Below are 20,732 nucleotides of genomic sequence, written 5' to 3'. Positions count from 1 at the left end.
TGCATTGGCAGAGCTGTGTGTATGGGGTCTCAGTACTGTAATAGCAGAGGATGCTGCAGCACAGGAGTGAGGTGCATTGGCAGAGCTGTGTGTGGGGTCTCAGTACTGTAATAGCAGGAGGTGCTGCAGGGCAGGAGTGAGGTGCATTGGCAGAGCTGTGTGTATGGGGTCTCAGTACTGGAATAGCAGGGGGTGCTGCAGGGCAGGAGTGAGGTGCATTGGCAGAGCTGTGTGTGGGGGTCTCAGTACTGGAATAGCAGAGGATGCTGCAGCACAGGAGTGAGGTGCATTGACAGAGCTGTGTGTATGGGGTCTCAGTACTGTAATAGCAGAGGATGCTGCAGCACAGGAGTGAGGTGCATTGGCAGAGCTGTGTGTGGGGTCTCAGTCCTGGAATAGCAGGGGGGTGCTGCAGGGCAGGAGTGAGGTGCATTGACAGAGCTGTGTGTATGGGGTCTCAGTACTGTAATAGCAGGGGGTGCTGCAGGGCAGGAGTGAGGTGCATTGGCAGAGCTGTGTATGGGGTCTCAGTACTGTAATAGCAGGGGGTGCTGCAGGGCAGGAGTGAGGTGCATTCGCAGAGCTGTGTGTGAGGGTCTCAGTACTGGAATAGCAGAGGATGCTGCAGGGCAGGAGTGAGGTGCATTGGCAGAGCTGTGTATGGGGTCTCAGTACTGTAATAGCAGGGGGTGCTGCAGGGCAGGAGTGAGGTGCATTCGCAGAGCTGTGTGTGAGGGTCTCAGTACTGTAATAGCAGAGGATGCTGCAGGGCAGGAGTGAGGTGCATTGGCAGAGCTGTGTATGGGGTCTCAGTACTGTAATAGCAGGGGGTGCTGCAGGGCAGGAGTGAGGTGCATTCGCAGAGCTGTGTGTGAGGGTCTCAGTACTGTAATAGCAGAGGATGCTGCAGGGCAGGAGTGAGGTGCATTGGCAGAGCTGTGTATGGGGTCTCAGTACTGTAATAGCAGGGGGTGCTGCAGGGCAGGAGTGAGGTGCATTCGCAGAGCTGTGTGTGAGGGTCTCAGTACTGGAATAGCAGGGGGTGCTGCAGGGCAGGAGTTAGGTGCATTGGCAGAGCTGTGTGTATGGGGTCTCAGTACTGTAATAGCAGGGGGTGCTGCAGGGCAGGAGTGAGGTGCATTGGCAGAGCTGTGTGTGAGGGTCTCAGTACTGGAATAGCAGGTGGTGCTGCAGGGCAGGAGTGAGGTGCATTCGCAGAGCTGTGTGTGAGGGTCTCAGTACTGGAATAGCAGAGGATGCTGCAGGGCAGGAGTGAGGTGCATGGGCAGAGCTGTGTGTGAGGGTCTCAGTACTGGAATAGCAGGGGGTGCTGCAGGGCAGGAGTGAGGAGCATTGGCAGAGCTGTGTATGGGGTCTCAGTACTGTAATAGCAGGAGGTGCTGCAGGGCAGGAGGGAGGTGCATGGGCAGAGCTCTGTGTATGGGGTCTCAGTACTGGAATAGCAGGGGGTGCTGCAGGGCAGGAGTGAGGTGCATTGGCAGAGCTGTGTGTGAGGGTCTCAGTACTGGAATAGCAGGGGGTGCTGCAGGGCAGGAGTGAGGGGCATTGGTGGAGCTGTGTGTGAGGGTCTCAGTACTGGAATAGCAGGGGGGGCTGCAGGGCAGGAGTGAGGTGCATTGGCAGAGCTGTGTGTGAGGGTCTCAGTACTGGAATAGCAGGGGGTGCTGCAGGGCAGGAGTGAGGTGCATTGGCAGAGCTGTGTGTATGGGGTCTCAGTACTGTAATAGCAGAGGATGCTGCAGCACAGGAGTGAGGTGCATTGGCAGAGCTGTGTGTGGGGTCTCAGTACTGTAATAGCAGGAGGTGCTGCAGGGCAGGAGTGAGGTGCATTGGCAGAGCTGTGTGTATGGGGTCTCAGTACTGGAATAGCAGGGGGTGCTGCAGGGCAGGAGTGAGGTGCATTGGCAGAGCTGTGTGTGGGGGTCTCAGTACTGGAATAGCAGAGGATGCTGCAGCACAGGAGTGAGGTGCATTGACAGAGCTGTGTGTATGGGGTCTCAGTACTGTAATAGCAGAGGATGCTGCAGCACAGGAGTGAGGTGCATTGGCAGAGCTGTGTGTGGGGTCTCAGTCCTGGAATAGCAGGGGGTGCTGCAGGGCAGGAGTGAGGTGCATTGACAGAGCTGTGTGTATGGGGTCTCAGTACTGTAATAGCAGGGGGTGCTGCAGGGCAGGAGTGAGGTGCATTGGCAGAGCTGTGTATGGGGTCTCAGTACTGTAATAGCAGGGGGTGCTGCAGGGCAGGAGTGAGGTGCATTCGCAGAGCTGTGTGTGAGGGTCTCAGTACTGGAATAGCAGAGGATGCTGCAGGGCAGGAGTGAGGTGCATTGGCAGAGCTGTGTATGGGGTCTCAGTACTGTAATAGCAGGGGGTGCTGCAGGGCAGGAGTGAGGTGCATTCGCAGAGCTGTGTGTGAGGGTCTCAGTACTGTAATAGCAGAGGATGCTGCAGGGCAGGAGTGAGGTGCATTGGCAGAGCTGTGTATGGGGTCTCAGTACTGTAATAGCAGGGGGTGCTGCAGGGCAGGAGTGAGGTGCATTCGCAGAGCTGTGTGTGAGGGTCTCAGTACTGTAATAGCAGAGGATGCTGCAGGGCAGGAGTGAGGTGCATTGGCAGAGCTGTGTATGGGGTCTCAGTACTGTAATAGCAGGGGGTGCTGCAGGGCAGGAGTGAGGTGCATTCGCAGAGCTGTGTGTGAGGGTCTCAGTACTGGAATAGCAGGGGGTGCTGCAGGGCAGGAGTTAGGTGCATTGGCAGAGCTGTGTGTATGGGGTCTCAGTACTGTAATAGCAGGGGGTGCTGCAGGGCAGGAGTGAGGTGCATTGGCAGAGCTGTGTGTGAGGGTCTCAGTACTGGAATAGCAGGTGGTGCTGCAGGGCAGGAGTGAGGTGCATTCGCAGAGCTGTGTGTGAGGGTCTCAGTACTGGAATAGCAGAGGATGCTGCAGGGCAGGAGTGAGGTGCATGGGCAGAGCTGTGTGTGAGGGTCTCAGTACTGGAATAGCAGGGGGTGCTGCAGGGCAGGAGTGAGGAGCATTGGCAGAGCTGTGTATGGGGTCTCAGTACTGTAATAGCAGGGGGTGCTGCAGGGCAGGAGTGAGGTGCATTCGCAGAGCTGTGTGTGAGGGTCTCAGTACTGTAATAGCAGGGGGTGCTGCAGGGCAGGAGTTAGGTGCATTGGCAGAGCTGTGTGTATGGGGTCTCAGTACTGTAATAGCAGGGGGTGCTGCAGGGCAGGAGTTAGGTGCATTGGCAGAGCTGTGTGTGAGGGTCTCAGTACTGGAATAGCAGGGGGTGCTGCAGGGCAGGAGTTAGGTGCATTGGCAGAGCTGTATGTGAGGGTCTCAGTACTGGAATAGCAGGAGGTGCTGCAGGGCAGGAGTGAGGTACATTGGCAGAGCTGTGTGTATGGGGTCTCAGTACTGGAATAGCAGAGGATGCTGCAGCACAGGAGTGAGGTGCATTGACAGAGCTGTGTGTATGGGATCTCAGTACTGGAATAGCAGGAGGTGCTGCAGGGCAGGAGTGAGGTGCATTGGCAGAGCTCTGTGTATGGGGTCTCAGTACTGTAATAGCAGAGGATGCTGCAGAGCAGGAGTGAGGTGCATTGGCAGAGCTGTGTGTGGGGGTCTCAGTACTGGAATAGCAGGAGGTGCTGCAGGGCAGGAGTGAGGAGCATTGGCAGAGCAGTGTGTGAGGGTCTCAGTACTGGAATAGCAGGGGGTGCTGCAGGGCAGGAGTGAGGTGCATTGGCAGAGCTGTGTGTAGGGGGTCTCAGTACTGTAATAGCAGAGAATGCTGCAGAGCAGGAGTGAGGTGCATTGGCAGAGCTGTGTGTAGGGGGTCTCAGTACTGTAATAGCAGAGGATGCTGCAGAGCAGGAGTGAGGTGCATTGGCAGAGCTCTGTGTATGGGGTCTCAGTACTGGAATAGCAGGAGGTGCTGCAGGGCAGGAGTGAGGTGCATTGGCAGAGCTGTGTGTGTGAGGGTCTCAGTACTGGAATAGCAGGAGGTGCTGCAGGGCAGGAGTGAGGTGCATTGGTAGAGCTGTGTGTGAGGGTCTCAGTCCTGGAATAGCAGGGGGTGCTGCAGGGCAGGAGTGAGGTGCATTGGCAGAGCTGTGTGTGAGGATCTCAGTACTGGAATAGCAGGGGGTGCTGCAGGGCAGGAGTGAGGTGCATTGGCAGAGCTGTGTGTGGGGGGTCTCAGTACTGGAATAGCAGGGGGAGCTGCAGGGCAGGAGGGAGGTGCATTGGCAGAGCTCTGTGTATGGGGTCTCAGTACTGGAATAGCAGGGGGTGCTGCAGGGCAGGAGGGAGGTGCATGGGCAGAGCTGTGTGTGGGGTCTCAGTACTGGAATAGCAGGGGGTGCTGCAGGGCAGGAGTGAGGTGCATTGGCAGAGCTGTGTGTGAGGGTCTCAGTACTGGAATAGCAGGGGGTGCTGCAGGGCAGGAGTGAGGAGCATTGGCAGAGCTGTGTGTGAAGGTCTCAGTACTGGAATAGCAGGGGATGCTGCAGGGCAGGAGTGAGGTGCATTGGCAGAGCTGTGTGTGGGGTCTCAGTACTGGAATAGCAGGGGGTGCTGCAGGGCAGGAGTGAGGTGCATTGGCAGAGCTGTGTGTGAGGGTCTCAGTACTGGAATAGCAGGGGGTGCTGCAGGGCAGGAGTGAGGTGCATTGGCAGAGCTGTGTGTGAGGGTCTCAGTACTGGAATAGCAGGGGGTGCTGCAGGGCAGGAGGGAGGTGCATTGGCAGAGCTGTGTGTGAGGGTCTCAGTACTGGAATAGCAGGGGGTGCTGCAGGGCAGGAGTGAGGTGCATTGGCAGAGCTGTGTGGGGGGTCTCAGTACTGGAATAGCAGGAGATGCTTCAGGGCAGCAGGGGTGAGTTATATTGGCAAAGCTTTGAATGAGGTGCAGTATTAGAATAGGGATTGCTGTAAATCAGGAATGAGATGCATTAGCAGTAATGCTGTAAGGAAGCAAGGACATAACATAATCTTACTGTTCACAAGCACTTTTTCTGGTTTTGATATTTTCTCATTCGGTCCAACATTAGAATTAACCACAAATTAAGCAGCTCCCTTCTTAGGAGAATCTAGAATGTTATCTGAAAAAGGAACCTAATGTGGTTTCAAAAGCCTGTGTGCAGCATAATTTCTGGAAAATTCTCTTTACTGGTCCAACATAAGAATCAGCCTGCAGAGAGTCTGGGTTTCCAAATGATAATAGCACCACTAGAACCCTGCATGCCGCTAACACCAAAACGAATTGCAACCAATTCTTTGCTTATCTAAACTATCACTTCACCTGGGACTGAAAAATTATTCTGGAGGGATTCTGCAAGGAAAGAACAGTGAGGAGAGGGCAGAGTGCTATACAGAGAGTCTATTTTACTCACCATATACTGAGAATACCCAGAATGCAGGGAGAGGTGACAGCGATGAGCAGCCAGCGCCAGTCCCGAATCAGATACGCAACCAGTGAGAGGAGAATGTTCCCAATGCTCCACCAGAGGCTACTCAGAACTCCGGCCAGCGTGCGATGCTTCGTGTCCACCCACTCCACACCTGCAAGACATCCAGGAGACAGGAAGTACATTGATTGCATTAGGCTCCTGGTCACTGATACTAATGGCGTTCCAGCTCCATGCACATCCTGAATTCTATCTACACTAAGCTCCCAGCTCCATGCACATCCTGACGTCTACCTACACTAAGCTCCCAGCTCCATGCGCATCCTGACTTCTATCTGCACTAAGCTCCCAGCTCCATGCGCATCCTGACTTCTATCTGCACTAAGCTCCCAGCTCCATGCGCATCCTGACTTCTATCTACACTAAGCTCCCAGCTCCATGCGCATCCTGACTTCTAGCTACACTAAGCTCCCAGCTCCATGCGCATCCTGACTTCTATCTGCACTAAGCTCCCAGCTCCATGCGCATCCTGACTTCTATCTGCACTAAGCTCCCAGCTCCATGCGCATCCTGACTTCTATCTGCACTAAGCTCCCAGCTCCATGCGCATCCTGACTTCTATCTACACTAAGCTCCCAGCTCCATGCGCATCCTGACTTCTATCTGCACTAAGCTCCCAGCTCCATGCGCATCCTGACTTCTATCTACACTAAGCTCCCAGCTCCATGCGCATCCTGACTTCTATCTAAACTAAGCTCCCAGCTCCATGCGCATCCTGACTTCTATCTACACTAAGCTCCCAGCTCCATGCGCATCCTGACTTCTATCTACACTAAGCTCCCAGCTCCATGCGCATCCTGACTTCTATCTACACTAAGCTCCCAGCTCCATGCGCATCCTGACTTCTATCTACACTAAGCTCCCAGCTCCATGCGCATCCTGACTTCTATCTACACTAAGCTCCCAGCTCCATGCGCATCCTGACTTCTATCTACACTAAGCTCCCAGCTCCATGCGCATCCTGACTTCTATCTACACTAAGCTCCCAGCTCCATGCGCATCCTGACTTCTATCTACACTAAGCTCCCAGCTCCATGCGCATCCTGACTTCTATCTACACTAAGCTCCCAGCTCCATGCGCATCCTGACTTCTATCTACACTAAGCTCCCAGCTCCATGCGCATCCTGACTTCTATCTACACTAAGCTCCCAGCTCCATGCGCATCCTGACTTCTATCTACACTAAGCTCCCAGCTCCATGCGCATCCTGACTTCTATCTACACTAAGCTCCCAGCTCCATGCGCATCCTGACTTCTATCTACACTAAGCTCCCAGCTCCATGCGCATCCTGACTTCTATCTACACTAAGCTCCCAGCTCCATGCGCATCCTGACTTCTATCTACACTAAGCTCCCATCTCCATGCGCATCCTGACTTCTATCTACACTAAGCTCCCAGCTCCATGCGCATCCTGACTTCTATCTACACTAAGCTCCCAGCTCCATGCGCATCCTGACTTCTATCTACACTAAACTCCCAGCTCCATGCGCATCCTGACTTCTATCTACACTAAGCTCCCAGCTCCATGCGCATCCTGACTTCTATCTATTCTACACTAAGCTCCCAGCTCCATGCGCATCCTGACTTCTATCTACACTAAGCTCCCAGCTCCATGCGCATCCTGACTTCTATCTATTCTACACTAAGCTCCCAGCTCCATGCGCATCCTGACTTCTATCTACACTAAGCTCCCAGCTCCATGCGCATCCTGACTTCTATCTATTCTACACTAAGCTCCCAGCTCCATGCGCATCCTGACTTCTATCTACACTAAGCTCCCAGCTCCATGCGCATCCTGACTTCTATCTACACTAAGCTCCCAGCTCCATGCGCATCCTGACTTCTATCTACACTAAGCTCCCAGCTCCATGCGCATCCTGACTTCTATCTACACTAAGCTCCCAGCTCCATGCGCATCCTGACTTCTATCTACACTAAGCTCCCAGCTCCATGCGCATCCTGACTTCTATCTACACTAAGCTCCCAGCTCCATGCGCATCCTGACTTCTATCTACACTAAGCTCCCAGCTCCATGCGCATCCTGACTTCTATCTACACTAAGCTCCCAGCTCCATGCGCATCCTGACTTCTATCTACACTAAGCTCCCAGCTCCATGCGCATCCTGACTTCTATCTACACTAAGCTCCCAGCTCCATGCGCATCCTGACTTCTATCTACACTAAGCTCCCAGCTCCATGCGCATCCTGACTTCTATCTGCACTAAGCTCCCAGCTCCATGCGCATCCTGACTTCTATCTACACTAAGCTCCCAGCTCCATGCGCATCCTGACTTCTATCTGCACTAAGCTCCCAGCTCCATGCGCATCCTGACTTCTATCTACACTAAGCTCCCAGCTCCATGCGCATCCTGACTTCTATCTACACTAAGCTCCCAGCTCCATGCGCATCCTGACTTCTATCTGCACTAAGCTCCCAGCTCCATGCGCATCCTGACTTCTATCTACACTAAGCTCCCAGCTCCATGCGCATCCTGACTTCTATCTGCACTAAGCTCCCAGCTCCATGCGCATCCTGACTTCTATCTACACTAAGCTCCCAGCTCCATGCGCATCCTGACTTCTATCTGCACTAAGCTCCCAGCTCCATGCGCATCCTGACTTCTATCTACACTAAGCTCCCAGCTCCATGCGCATCCTGACTTCTATCTGCACTAAGCTCCCAGCTCCATGCGCATCCTGACTTCTATCTGCACTAAGCTCCCAGCTCCATGCGCATCCTGACTTCTATCTACACTAAGCTCCCAGCTCCATGCGCATCCTGACTTCTATCTGCACTAAGCTCCCAGCTCCATGCGCATCCTGACTTCTATCTACACTAAGCTCCCAGCTCCATGCGCATCCTGACTTCTATCTACACTAAGCTCCCAGCTCCATGCGCATCCTGACTTCTATCTACACTAAGCTCCCAGCTCCATGCGCATCCTGACTTCTATCTACACTAAGCTCCCAGCTCCATGCGCATCCTGACTTCTATCTGCACTAAGCTCCCAGCTCCATGCGCATCCTGACTTCTATCTACACTAAGCTCCCAGCTCCATGCGCATCCTGACTTCTATCTGCACTAAGCTCCCAGCTCCATGCGCATCCTGACTTCTATCTACACTAAGCTCCCAGCTCCATGCGCATCCTGACTTCTATCTACACTAAGCTCCCAGCTCCATGCACATCCTGACTTCTATCTGCACTAAGCTCCCAGCTCCATGCGCATCCTGACTTCTATCTACACTAAGCTCCCAGCTCCATGCACATCCTGAATTCTATCTGCACTAAGCTCCCAGCTCCATGAAGTGGCAGGAGTTTGGGATTTTTGTTTTTAAATCTTGGGTCATAGAATGAAGTTCTGAGAAAGTCTTGAGTAGAAATGGGATGCATCTTACAAGAAATGCTAAGAAATGCTAAGAACATCTTTTCTCATTCATTTGTCAATATGGAGGATAACTTTCAAAGAACTCCGCAAGGGCCCATATGCTGGCCTGATTTTTTAATTACCCTCTTCAGCTATATTCAAGCTACAGTACAGTTGGAGATGAGTGGAGCAGAGGCTGGAAGCTGTGGCCCTTGATCATTTCTATTATGCTGTTGTAACAGGGACACTGAAGTCTACAGCGAAGAATTACCTACTCAGAGCCACTGTGATAATGGTGAGTCCACATAGGGCCATTCCAAGGAGAGACCTGCAGACTGCAAACATCAGGAAAGAGACAGATGCTGCAGACACCATCCCAAGAATCAGTGAGAACACAAAAGACACCAGTAGCATCAAGCGCCGGCCAAATCTGTCACAGAGAAAATGATAGCACAACTGGTATGTTAACATCAGAGGATGAGAACCTTTTCTCCCCGAGAATTGCCCTGGAATCCCAGAGTAGGCAAAGCCCAACTCATCATAGGCAAAGCCCTCCTCTGGGTAGGAAAAGAGCACCCATTTCCCTCGGGCAGCACCTGTCCATTTATTTAGGAACTTCCAAGATGTCAGAAGCCCCAGAGAACCTTAATATAGGCAATCCAGATCCCTACATCATGATGCAGTCCACCCTATTACTCACTGCTCATCGCAAGTGTTGTTTGACCATTCCTCAGATAGAGACGAATGGTCCTCAACTTGCCTCGACCTTTGCCCTTGTGGAACACTCGCTTGCTACTGCATAAAATCTCTCCGATTCATGATTTATTAGTTGAAGGGAATTATTTTTATGCCTTTCCAAAATGAGGTTAGATGATGATACTAATATACAGATGTATGCAAAAGTTTAGGCCCCCTCCCCCCGGTCAAATCGTATGTTTCAATGAATCTGTAAGTGAATAGAAGCTGACACAACCTCTACATGGTACAAAGTTAAATATCAACTAGTACCACGGATAGATATGTGGAATACCAAGGAACTCATAGCATAACAAAAATGAATAAAAATTCAGGCCTTCATATGTGCGGTTTTATAAGAGGCTCTTATAAAATCCACCTTACTTGGATTATATTCATAGCCTCCTTTTTTATTTTGCTTTTTTGCTATAAGTATAAAGTGTCCACAACAAAAGTGTCCAATAATGAAATCTACTTGTGTATCCCACTATTTTCACCGACAATAAGAGTTATTCTTAAAAAATATATGGCAGGATCAGACAATTTCCCAGGCAATTGAACAGTGATATAAATGCTACTTATCTTTAAGATGGTCGATAAATCTATTCATAAATTTCTGACACAGTTGTGTTTCGGCTTTATATTGCCTGCATCTAGGAATGTCTCTGTGTTTTCTTTCCAAAGGACTAGTAACACCGTCTGCTTCCATGATTGTATGTGAAGCCATCTCCATTTTACTCAAACTAAAAATGCCGCTATCTTCCCTTGCACTGCCGACCAATCTAAACAAGGCCAAATAACTTTAAAAGGGATCATTTGCAGCCAATCACTTAATGCGGTGCCTTGAAATCACAATGACATATCCCATTCAGTTTCTAAATGTAATCCCCTAGGGGATACAATATCTAGCTCACAGATCCAGCGATGTTCTTTTGTTAGACAATAGCTTAGATCTAGAATGTACAGGGATATGATTGGGAAACAAAATGGAATAGACGCCAGATGTCCGATCAGAATCTTTCTTTTATGGAGACGTGATTTTTAAAGAAACAAGCCCAACTCTGGCCGAGCTTCACCCCTTACATTGGGACTGCCTCAGGGGCTAAAATACACAAACAAACATATATAACTCAATACTGATAATAAAAACATGACATTTGACACGACATATAAAATGTCAACATATATAACTGTATGTTAATATAACGAAACAAAGAGTAGTGGTGTGCATTTGATGAAGAGTATTAATAAATCTATTATTAAGTAGCTCTAAAGATTACTTGTTGCATATTTAATTTTAGAAAAAACAGATCATTTGGCTAAAATAGTGATACCAGTTTTACCTGTGTGCAGTCAGGCGTGTTAAAGCTGAAGAAGCAGTCTCAATGCATTACATGGTCTGATTAAATCGGATGGTCTAAAAGGTATGCATATAAAATAATAATATAGATAAAATCTAAATTGTAAACAGTTATTCAACAATAAACTATTAGATAAATAAAAATAAATGAAACAGATACAATCAACCAAATAGTAGGGTAGCACTGCAGAAATATATTCATAAATAGGAAATAAAACGGCACATGGTCGAGAGCTACTTTTCTGTGCGGGATCGCTACAGAACTAAACAAACTAAAACGGTGTATACACTAAAAAAGAAAGATTAGTTAACTGGAACATTTATAGTGCTACCTTACTATTTGGTTTATTGTATCTATTTCATTTATTTTTATTTATCTAATTGTTTATTTTTAATACATATTTATGACCCATATTTTAAGCCTTTTAGTACTATTCCTTTTTTTCTATTTTTATTCATCATACTTTTATATTATTGTTGAATAACTAGGTTTACAATTTTGATTTTATCTATATTATTATTTTATATGCATACCTTTTAGACCATCTGATTTAATCTAAAAAGATTCTGATTGGACATCTGGCGTCTATTCCATTTTTGTTTCCTCACAGCAATCATAGATAGCCTTCCTTGTTTTCTTGGTCCAGGGATATGATTGATCACAAACCAAATTAGATCGGTAAAAATATGTTGATGTTGCATGCAATGAAGCATGAAAGGTGCAGACAATTTGCCAGTATTTATATAATTTTGATGTCCTAGCAAATGAGTCATTACTGGGCGAAAGGTCTTGCCCACGTATAGCAATTGACATTGACACTTGATTACGTAAATTACAAAAGAGGATTTACATTTAGTAGACTGATGAAATGAATCCTTGCAGTGAGAAATGGGATGGGTGAACTCAATGTAAAAAAGCACATGGAACGATCTCCACAAGCACTATGACCATGGTGGAAGGCTTCTCGTAATGATGTCAGTTTTAACTGCTGTATCACATACATTTCTTCCCCTGGTATAGGCAGTACGAGGTTTATTTTTTAAAGCGGTGCCAATAAATTACTTTCTGAATCCTCAACGTCAGTGGAAGAATGGTAGTACACAAGCTTAACCTATTATTCTCATTGGTGATTTATTTGTTCTGATGTGTCAACAAAGATGTCCAATCAGAAAACAGTGCAAGTTTATAAGCTTTACCGAGCCCCAATTTAGGATATCCTCTATCTGCAAAATGTTGATATATATCTGCTGCCTTTAATGTAAATTCCTGTGCTGTAGAACATAAATAACTAAGAAGAAAAAACTGGCTTAGCAGAAGAGCCTGTTTTAAAGACCTAGGATAGCAACCATGAAAGTCCGACAAAAGTGTTACGATCGGTTACTTTTCTGTAGATGGTTGTATTAAACCTCTCTGGTGTATTTTAAGTCAAGATGTCCAAAAAAGAAATTTGTGTTTTATTACTCTGTAAAGGGAATTGCAAATCTGGATTACAAGAGTTGATCCATTACTTTAATGAAGATAACTGTTACTCAGAACCAGACCAAATCATGAAGTTATTGTCCATATAACACTTCCAAACTACAATATAAGACTGAAAAGGAGAAATTGGCAAAAACCTTTGTTCAGAATCACTGACATAAAGGTTAGCTATATTGGGGGCCATTGTGGCCCCCATTGCTTTTCATGGAAAATAAAACGATGCATCAAACATGAAAAAATTGTGGAATAAGGCAATTTCAGCAAGACGATGCATATAATCTACTGGAGGATGAGGCATAATTGAAGCAGTTATGGCTAGCAAATAATTTCCAATGCTACAACCTGGGGTACATTTGTTTAAAGAGATTCAATGTCAAGTATAACCAAAATTACATCTTGTCCACCCACCAAGATCTAACTCAAAATCTGGATCATGCGCATCAAGTCACGTACAAAAGATATATGGAAATTAGTTCTAGTAAAGAACCATACAAGGAGACAATAGTGTTGCGCTGGAGGTGGACCCTTGGCCTGGTGCAGGATTGGTATGGCCCTCTGGTCGGACCCAGAGAGCGCCTGCCACCAGGAGGCAGAGCACACGAGTAGACAGAGGCTAGCTGGAGCTTTGCCAATAACAGTCCGGGGTTTCCGCAGGTTGAGCCCTTGGGTACCCGGACCGCCTGGACTTAGATGGGCCTCAGGTGGTCTCCCGGAGAGGTAGCGGAGGGGTGTGCCCACCACGAGCAAGGGTGCGCGGCTGATGTAGAGAGGATAGGCCAGACCCGAACTGGAAGCTCTGGAGACCTCAGGGAGGTAACAGTTCAGGAAGGCCCTCCAGGCGAGACAGGTAGCGCCTGCGGGTCTGGTCGGATGAAGGCTGCGGATGGATTCCAAGCAGGATGATCTGGTAGTCACGGAAGGCCAGAAGAGGGTGTCCGAGTGAAGCGCAAGGGTCAAAGCCAGTATATCAGTCCAGAAGTGGTCAGCCAAAGCAGGGGTCAATACTAGGGTCAGTCCGAGCATAGTCAGGGCAAGCAAAGGTCAGTTCCAGGCAGCAGACGAAGAGAGTAGTCAGGCAGGGAGAGGTCAGTACCAGAGATCAGTCCGAGAAGGTACTACCTGAGTAAGGACACAGGAAGGAACACAGAGAGGCTGGAACAAGGAGACACTGGAACAGGAGACACTGGAACAGGAGACACTGGAACACAGAGCAGGCAAACGAACACAGCGAGGTTGCCAAGGTGAGGCCCTGGGGGACAGGGCCTCGCTTTTATACTAAAGTTAAGTGACGTCATCGGGCTGCACCGCGGAGCTGGTTCCCACCCTTGGCCCGCACGCACGTGCCTAGGGGCGGGGCCGGCGCTGGAGAGGATGCCACGCCCCGGCGTGGAGCTAGGCTCGATGTGGAGGGCCTAGGGGACGCCGCCGCGGAAACGCTGCAGACGGGTGGTGCTGGCAGCGGGAGAGGACGGCCCGGGACCCGCTGGCGCAGGGGCAAGGTGAGCAGGCCTAGCGCGGACGGGACGTGCAACACGAGGACGCATGGGAGCCTTCTGGAAAGATTTGGGCACCTTTGGTAAAATATATAACAGAGATTCTAGGACGAGCAATTTTTAGAAACTGAAATTCCCTTGAAGTTAAATAAAAACCTCAGTCAAACCCTTTCTGTTTGCTCTCATTTTTCGATTGGTCAGCAGTGCAAGTGACGCTGGCGGCATTAATAGGGGGAAAAATAAAAAAATCCAGAGAAAACCGGTTCCCTGGGGATTATGCTGTTTGTTTATTGTTGGGTACCATTTCTAGATGTTTGTATCTATTGTTGTTCTTTGATGCCTGAGGTACTGGTATACATTTTGCTGATATGTTGCTTTGAATATGTTTAATAAAAACTTCAATTACACACACAAAAAAAAAAAAGATGGCGGCATTTTTAGTTTGAGGAAAGCAGAGACGCTGGAAGCAGATGGTGTTACTGAAAGATCTCCTTGGTCTAGCTTTCTCTAATATACAGGCTTTATTCTTGGAGTTACGGTAACTGTTTTGGGGCAGCCACCCTTACTCAGAGGGGGGTCTAAAGCATGGTGGGCTCGCTTTATTTTTATCGACCTTGACATGGAGGCCCAGTACTTTTGGGAACCATTTTGAGAAAAATATCATCCCTCCTTCTCCAGAAACCCCATGATCCTCATGTTCTTCTGCTGGCCACGATTTTCTAAGTCGTCCAATTTTATTGGATGCCATTCCAGGCAACCTATTTTCTGCCGTGCACTGGTCAGTGACATTTCCTGTTCCTCCATGTGGGTTTTAATTCCAGCTGTGCACAAGGAATTTTCTTGCACTGAGGGCAATAGCTATGTGACTTATCGACAACCACAATACACCGGTCGACAGCCAAAACGCTTCCAAAATGAATGTAGTAAAACTTAACTAAATCGGGGTCACTGAGAATGAAAATGGTGCTTAAAATTGTTGATTGGCTTTAGTTTTCAAGACATTCTGCTACTGGGTCAGTATATATGACCTTTGACTTGGGAATTGCAGAAGATAAGTGAGTTAAGAAGGGAAAGGATCTCAAATTAAACCAGAAATTACTAATATACATCTTTCACTGAATCTATGAAAAAATCTATGACTGGGTTTGCACAATACTTAATTTTTGGGCACAACAATTAATGAAGCAATCTGAAGCTCATATTGCATCATCCATGAGATGAATTGCATTACGTTATTCCTAGAAATAATGGATGATTCAGTCGTAATTCAGTTTACATCACTCTGCTGAACAAATTACCCTAGATCAGCTCTAGCAAACATACAATGTCATTTGTAAGTGTCTTATTTTGATTGCTATCTGAACAGGATCAGAGATGCATCATACCTGTGTAATCAATGCAGATACTTTCTGCTATGTTTGTGGTGAAGTGACTTTGCCTCACAAAAGAGTAGTATAACTGCTGTGATTAAGGAAGCCTATCACTTGTATTCTGGCTGCAAAATTGGAGATCAGGATAAGATCTGGGTCCCACACATATGCAGCAACACTTGTGCTGCCAATCTTCACCAGTGGTCGGAAAGGAAAAGGAAATCTGTGCCAATGATTTGGAGAGAGCCAACAATTCATATCAACACTTGTTACTTCTGCATGAGGTTTGTCAAAGAACATAAGAACATGCCATACTGGGTCAGACCAAGGGTCCATCAAGCCCAGCATCCTGTTTCCAACAGAGGCCAAACCAGGCCATAAGAACCTGGCAATTACCCAAAAACTAAGTCTATTCCATGTAACCATTGCTAATGGCAGTGGCTATTCTCTAAGTGAACTTAATAGCAGGTAATGGACTTCTCCTCCAAGAACTTATCCAATCCTTTTTTAAACACAGCTACACTAACTGCACTAACCACATCCTCCGGCAACAAATTCCAGAGTTTAATTGTGCGTTGAGTAAAAAAGAACTTTCTCCGATTAGTTTTAAATGTGCCCCATGCTAACTTCATGGAGTGCCCCCTAGTCTTTCTACTATCCGAAAGAGTAAATAACCGATTCACATCTACCCGTTCTAGACCTCTCATGATTTTAAACACCTCTATCATATCCCCCCTCAGCCGTCTCTTCTCCAAGCTGAAAAGTCCTAACCTCTTTAGTCTTTCCTCATAGGGGAGCTGTTCCATTCCCCTTATCATTTTGGTGGACTGTGCAGAATCCACATATTCCATCTGCTATACTCGCAGCATCCCCCGGAGAAGGACTGCCATGTCCTGTTACGCCAGGATCTTTCTTATTAGAGTCAGCTGAGGAGGAGGATGGAACTTGTGATTCTGAACCAAAGTTTACAATTTATGATTAAAACTCTATTATTTATGCACTGCCTATGCAATAGACCTGGAATTAAAATGTAAAAATGTAAATATCATGGAAACAGCAGCCAATCAGCTGGTTTAATTGTCATATTTGAAATCAGCATATCACCATCAATAATAAATGGCACATGTATTGCTAAAGCAGTCATCTAAAAATGTGTATACCAGTAACATTAGGCATAAGTTTCTTCAACTTTCTGCAAAGTTTTTGTGCTTTTGAGCAGGGTCACCGGGGTTGCTCATTCCTCCCCACTGTCAAGAGTCCTTGTGCCAACTCACTGCCTCAGCAGGAGCCTTTCTCCCACATCTCTGCATTATTTTCTGTTTACTGATCAGCCCAAATAGTTGGGAAATACTTTCTGAAGATCCTTGGCCATTTGAATGGGTTTTGTGCTGGTGTAAGGATATTGTAATGAATATTACCATCTATCACCATAATCCACAAACAGCTGCAACTCGACCTTCAGATCCCATTCAGACTCCGCACCTCTACAAGACCCATCAGAGAAGCGTACAAAGGAACCCTGCAAATCCCCTCAACCAAATCCACGCGCCATACAGCCACGAAAGAACGGGCATGCTCGAGAGCGGGACCTGCCCCCTGACCTCAGACTGGAACCCTGCCTTCTAACCTTTCGGGAAAAACTCAAGACCTGGCTTTTCCTTCAAGCCTTCCCTTAAACTTTCCGAACCATGCAAAGTGCCAGACATACTTCGCTATACTTGCCTTTAGGCACCCCCCCCCCCCCCCCTTCCACTGTCTGTTAAGTTTTATTTACCTCTCCTGTCCTCTGTTTCCAGCTACCTCAGCTCCCAAGTTCATTTCACCTTGTTTATTGTAACTTTTACTTCTTGTTAAATGGTCTGTTAAAGTTATAACCCCCTTGTTCCTTGTAAACCGATGTGATATGATACTGTTCACGAATGTCGGTATAGAAAAGAGTTAAATAAAGAAATAAATGTTAACCCTTTTCCATAAGAAATGAACGCCCTAAGTTTCTTATTTGTCTTGAATAAATTGTAAGCTCTTTAGGGAAGCACTGTCGTCTTCTTTATTAGCTTCCATTACAATACCGTACTCAATACAAGGTACTTTCTATCAGCCACAACCTAATCTACAATCTGCTCTGTTCTAAGGCTCTATCAACCACCTCGCCAACTACGATCAATGGATAAATGTATTCTCAAGGTTCCTACAATAAAAACGGCCAGATTAGACCTAACTCCTAAGCAAGCTTTCTCAATAGCTGGTCCGATATTATGGAACTCTCTCCCTGACCATATCCGCCTTAGTCCTAATTCCAAAGATTTCAAAAGAGCTCTCAAGACTCAACCTTTGCACTCTTGCATACAGCACACCTAACGTGTCCTAACACTAACTTTCTTTTAATGTTTACCATTGTTTTATTTGTATTTAATCAAATTTTGCTTGTAATGTTGTCAACGTTGACTATAATTATGTTTTAACTATTATGCATGTTCTCTTTGATTATTTGTAAACCAGGCGGATTCACTATAAATTGTATAGGTGGTATATAAGAATTTTGTAATAAATAAATAAAAGGTGTAGCTACAGCACTGCATACATTGGGTAGTGCTATAGAAATGATGAGTAAGAGTAGTACTCTGCTGTACTGATGCTATACGTTGCATGGTTCTTCCCTCTCCAGAAACCCTCTTATCACACATACCTCAACAGCCTAAATGCAGATCCAGACCGTCATAAAGGAATAAACAGCATTTGCAGTTTACAAGGGGCGATACAGGCATAGATCAGCATCATATCACAGGGCGGCGTGCCAGAGGAGGGAAGGCTATGAGGGTGGGGAACAGGATGAGAGTTAGGAAGGAGGGAAAACAGTGGGGAAGGCGCATAGTGCTGATCTTTTGCTGCTCTGAATAGGCTGCACATGCACATACTTATCTGATAAGTAACCAAAGACTATGGCTCCTGCAGTGACACCAATGAAGAAGAACGTGGCAGAGGCTTGATTCAGTCCTTTCTTCTCACACACCAGGTCCCACTGGAAGAAAGGCGGAAGAAGAAAGAGTTGGTGACTGCTGTGTAGCAGCTGCGCAGTACATGTCCTATACCAGAGCTCACAGACCCAGGAGAGACGCCACCTCCCGCCACATTGCCAGAAAAGAGCTGCTTGCTTAGGAAACATTTATCTAGAAAAAGATCTGTGTTTTCCAAAGGTAATGCAGTTAGTGAGGTCAGGTTTAAAAAAGGTTTGGACAGGTTCCTAGGAGCAGAAGTCCATAAACTGTTATTAACCAGGGAAACATGGGGTACATTTTTAACTGCCGGCACTCGTAAAAAAACTGGAAATACTCGCGTGGCCAGGCCGCGTGCACACTTCAGGCTTTCTCAAAGGCCCGTGGCCAGCGCATATCCCCCGGCACGCGCGGAAGAGCCAGTTTTTTAAAAAAGGGACATGCCGGGAGAGCGCCATTGGATACCGTCCTGGTGAAGCATGGATATTGTTTAAAAATACAATCCTAGAGGCGCAGTCCATATGTATTCCACACATTAAGAAAGGTGGAAGGAAGGCAAAACGATTACCGTCATGGTTAAAAGGTGAGGTGAAAGAGGCTATTTTAGCCAAAAAAAATCCTTCAAAAATTGGAAGAAGGATCCATCTGAAGAAAATAGGATAAAACATAAGCATTGTCAAGCTAAGTGTAAAACATTGATAAGACAGGCGAAGAGAGAATTTGAAAAGAAGTTGGCCGTAGAGGCAAAAACTCATAATAAAAACTTTTAAAAATATATCCAAAGCAAGAAACCTGTGAGGGAGTCAGTTGGACCATTAGATGACCAAGGGGTTAAAGGGGCTCTTAGGGAAGATAAGGCCATTGCAGAAAGACTAAATGAATTCTTTGCTTCCGTGTTTACTAATGAGGATGTTGGGGAGATACCAGTTCCGGAGATGGTTTTCAGGGTGATGAATCAGACTGAACTGAACGAAATCACTGTGAATCTGGAAGATGTAGTAGGCCAGATTGACAAACTAAAGAGTGGTAAATCACCTGGACCGGATGGTATGCATCCTAGGGTACTGAAGGAACTCAAATATTTGTAACCTATCAATAAAATCATCCATTGACGGGTCCATTCATTATAGAATTATTTTTAAATGTATTAGTTTTTAAAGTGTTTTTTACTGTTTTAACTTTAATATAATTTTAAATGTTATTGAAAGAATGTAAAATTTAGATAAGTTGTTTATTTTATCTTATTTTTTCATTTTATTTTGAACTTGCTACTGCAAATTCCATGTTTGTAAACCGCCTTGACATGTATTTGAAAGCCGGTATATAAAGTTGAACAAATAAATAAATAAATAAATTGTACTTGAAGACTGGGGGGTGGCCAATATAATGCTAATATTTAAAAATGGCTCCAGGGATGATTCAGAAAAATATAGACCAGTGAGCCTGACTTCACTGCTGGGAAGAATAGTGGAAACTATTCTAAAGATAAAAATCACAGAGCATATAGAAAGACATGATTTAATGGAACACAGTCAACATGGATTTACCCAAGGGAAGTCTTGTCTAACAAATCTGCTTCATTTTTTTGAAGGGGTTAATAAACATGTGGATAAAGGTGAACCGGTAGATGTAGTGTATTTGGATTTTCAGAAGGGGTTTGACAAACACCAACCGAACATCACACATCACACCCCCACTCTAAAAGCCCTACACTGGCTCCCCATCTCACACAGATCTCAATACAAAACCCTCACCATATTACACAAAACCATCAACAACCAAAAAACCAAATGGACAAAACACCCTCCCCAACTACATCATAGTCAAAAATGCTTACGTTCCCAAACACACAAAACTTGCTCACCTCACTTCCACTAGACAACGCTCCTTCTCAGTAGCTGGTCCAACCCTCTGGAACCAACTACCCTCTCACCTCAGACTGGAACCCTCTCTCCCAACTTTCAAAAAACATCTGAAAACATGGCTGTTCCACAAAGCCTACCAACTAGCGACCTAACACCTTTAAAGGTTGCAATGTATATAAGTAAGACATAACAAGCCATTATATATAAAGTTCCCCTCAATTGATTCTTATCTGTTACTATGTATAAACTCTGTCTCTTTGTTCCACAGTATTTCACTGTTAAACTGTTCCTACGCATGTACTAAAGTTACAATCCCCTAATGTTTTAATGTTACTATGTTCCTAATGTTACAATGTAAAAACAGCTTGACCCTGTCATGCTTTAACCTGTTATTATGTGAACCGATGTGATGTACCCCAACTAATGTCGGTATAAAAAAGCAAATAAATAAATAAATAAATAAATGAGAGGCTTCTAAGAAAACTAAAAAGTCATGGGATAGGAGGCGATGTCCTTTTGTGGATTACAAACTGACTAAAAGACAGGAAACAGAGAGTAGGATTAAATGGTCAAT

At 46.4% G+C, this 20,732-nt stretch overlaps 1 protein-coding gene across 1 annotated transcript in view; it reads right to left on the bottom strand.

Moving 5' to 3' along the window:
• SLC22A7 (solute carrier family 22 member 7) overlaps nt 1–20,732 on the bottom strand; it is a 103,554-nt gene that overhangs the window by 73,842 nt on the left and 8,980 nt on the right. Inside the window, exons 2-4 of the mRNA XM_029592822.1 lie at nt 18,216–18,319; nt 9,138–9,292; nt 5,420–5,588 (exon numbers count right to left, since the gene is read on the bottom strand). Of these exons, the coding sequence (XP_029448682.1) occupies nt 5,420–5,588; nt 9,138–9,292; nt 18,216–18,319 (428 nt within the window). The remainder of the gene's footprint in view (nt 1–5,419; nt 5,589–9,137; nt 9,293–18,215; nt 18,320–20,732) is intronic.

The sequence above is a fragment of the Rhinatrema bivittatum genome, chromosome 3, assembly GCF_901001135.1.
Source record: "Rhinatrema bivittatum chromosome 3, aRhiBiv1.1, whole genome shotgun sequence".
Lineage (NCBI taxonomy): Eukaryota > Metazoa > Chordata > Amphibia > Gymnophiona > Rhinatrematidae > Rhinatrema > Rhinatrema bivittatum.
Note: the sequence above shows the minus strand (reverse complement) of the source record. Positions and strands in the feature narration are given on the sequence as shown.